The sequence below is a fragment of the Octodon degus genome, unplaced genomic scaffold (assembly GCF_000260255.1).
Source record: "Octodon degus isolate 3935 unplaced genomic scaffold, OctDeg1.0 scaffold00082, whole genome shotgun sequence".
Lineage (NCBI taxonomy): Eukaryota > Metazoa > Chordata > Mammalia > Rodentia > Octodontidae > Octodon > Octodon degus.
Window position 1 is genome coordinate 12363434 of NW_004524658.1, and position 2664 is coordinate 12366097.

Genomic DNA, 2664 nt, shown 5'->3' on the forward strand with positions numbered 1-2664 from the left:
TATATAAAATTGCATTTATTTACATTGATGTTTTTATTAGAGTACATCTTAGACATTCTTAAACCCTGGGTGGGCACGACCCCACGAATCTGTTTTTTCTTCTCAGTCTCCTTCCCATAAGTCGAAGAGGCAGCAGCAAGAGTTAATTGCGGAGTTAAGAAGGCGACAAGTTAAAGATAACAGACATGTGTATGAGGGAAAGGATGGAGCCATTGAAGATATTATCACAGGTAAAGGACAGCTCCTGTCTGTGACTCACGAAGATTCCATTTGCCTCACCAGACTGGGCCATGCACAGATTTACTCACTTTTGACCAGGGCTGGCAAGTTTATTTGACTTTATTGAGATCCAGAATTATACAGAGTCCATGCTGTAGTTTGCAGTATATTTATAGCAGCATGTCTGTTGTTTTTACACTTTGAAAAGTCTTTGAAAATAGCTCAGCAGATTAAAGCGCCTGTGAGCAGGCGCAGGGTTTGGGGTTTGATCACCCCCAGCCTGCTGTGCTGGCCCCACCCCCGGGGCACACTGAGAAGGCAGTTGAGACTGGGTGTGGTGGTGTGCAGCTGTAATTCCAGCTCTTGGGAGTCTGTAAACAGGTGGATCACTAGAAGTCTGATCTAGTAGTGAGATCCTTCCCTAAAATACAAAAAAAAAAAAAGAAAGAAAGAAAGAAAGAAAGAAAGAAAGAAAGGAAAGTTTGACTTCTCAGTATCACTGGAACCCTGTAGTTTGCACAGGGCTCACCAAACTCCAGTTTCTTCGCTGGGGCCAGTCACACCCCTTGCCTGCACATGAATCCTATGGACCAAGCTCCCAACTCTATACTAACCAGCATCATCAGGTTTTCCAGCATGCTGGTTAAAAGCTTCTTTACTCATTCAAGCTAAAATGAAATCAGAGGTTGGTACTTTAATGGGAATGAGCCAATGGGCTTAGGATGAGGGATGGGCATCCCACCAGGACTTGTATTTAACCCAGCAGAGTTCTTGTCTACTTGAAAAGAACACTTTATGCCTGAATAGTACTTCCTCTTAACCAGGGTGATAACTTGGGCAAGGAAGTACCTTTTTGTTCATGTCTCCAGTACATGAATGCTGTAGATTGGCGTTCAGTATGCTTCAAGCTTTTTGCTACACAAAGGCTCAAAAGCATGCTGAAGAACAGTATGATGTGTTTCCGTGTGCCTCTGACTCATGTCAGCACTTGTCAGTAGGGCCAGTTTCCCTACAAGTATGCTCTGACCACCCACTACTCCAGCCCTGGGATTTTTTTGAAGCACATCCAAAACTATAATTTTATTTGGAAATATTTGAGTGTATAAAAAGGTACAGCTGCTTAAAAGAGAAGCAAAGATATACCCACAGAACCATTATCATCCTCCCAAAAAGGATAGTAATAATTCCTTACTGTCAGTTATTTAGTTGTTAGTTGTTTTTCCTCAACTTCCTAACCCTTTAAAATATAGAATTCTTAGAGTTTGGTTTCTTGTTTTCATTTGGTTAGTATTGTAAATAGGGATTCCAAACTGCCAAAACCACACAATTTTTCATCAGCTCAGATCCACAGAAATTAAGTGTGTAGGGGGGAAGATAATGCAAGATTAGTTGATTGATTAGATTTTTTTTTTTTTTAGGAAGTCACTAAATAATCACTTGCTTTGGGGGCTGGGGAGATAGCTCAGCCACATAAGTGCCTGCCTGGCAAGCACAAGGTCCTGAGTTCAATCCCTGTTACCATCCCCCCCACCCCCCCAAAAAAAAATCCTTGCCTAGCGTAAAGCAGCCTCAATTCTGAGTAAATAGGTGAGTGGCCCATGACACATGTAGTGGAATACACATGGCTTCCTGATGTCCCTGTGTGTGCCCTGCACTGGCTTATGCATAGCCAGTTAGGCCCCTTGCCTAGTCTTTCTCCTTGTGTCTTCCACACTGGGGGTGAAGCTCCAATCTGAGCAAAGTGAGGAACAGATCTCCTTCTGTGGTAAGAACCCCTTAGCCTCAGTGCCACACTGGTTCATTGGTAGACAAGGGAAGGCGCCTGTGTTACGCATTGAGAGCTTGATGTCCCTTTACTTTCTGCATGCTCTCCATCCTTATGTCCATTTCTTTCCCTGACTAAATCATCAGTCCACCAGACAAAGTGAATGTGTATCTACATACAGAACAATTTTTATTCTCCTTGAAATATTTTCTATTTTCTGCCTCACTCCCAAGCCTCTGAAGTTAATTCTTATACTTGCTCCTTTTCCCCTTCACTGCCCACTTCCCAGCCCCATCCCGGGTGTGATTAGCAGAGAACTAACCATGAACTAATGCAATAGATTGTGGCCTCTTACTGTCTTGTTTGGCTGTCATTTTCCATGCAGTGCTGAAGACTGTGCCCTTTACTGCTCGTACCGCCAAGCGTGGCTCTCGGTTCTTCTGCGAACCTGTGCTCACTGAGGAGTTCCACTACTAAACTATTACTCTTTCTCACCTGATGCTCTTACAAGGTTGCTATAGGTTTTGTGACCTCTATGTCTCATTCTTTGTGTCTGCCAGGGCCAGGCGCCATGCTAGCATGGAAGTGCCATTTCCATCACATTGCAATTTGTGTTGTCCCTCATGCTGCATGGTTCTGCATATTGGCCATTGCTGTTCCCTCACTGTCACTTTTATATA

The 2664-nt window shown here is 43.5% G+C and overlaps 1 protein-coding gene across 4 annotated transcripts in view; it reads left to right on the forward strand.

Moving 5' to 3' along the window:
* Fmnl2 (formin like 2) overlaps positions 1 to 2664 on the forward strand; it is a 335200-nt gene that overhangs the window by 328053 nt on the left and 4483 nt on the right. For 3 of the 4 annotated variants that reach the window (XM_023721414.1, XM_023721412.1, XM_023721413.1), the window contains exon 25: positions 107 to 230. In XM_023721414.1, coding sequence (XP_023577182.1) covers positions 107 to 230 — 124 coding nt within the window. Of the gene's footprint in view, positions 1 to 106; positions 231 to 2369; positions 2496 to 2664 lie in introns of those variants that run through there. The other variant, XM_023721415.1, reaches the window with a different exon arrangement.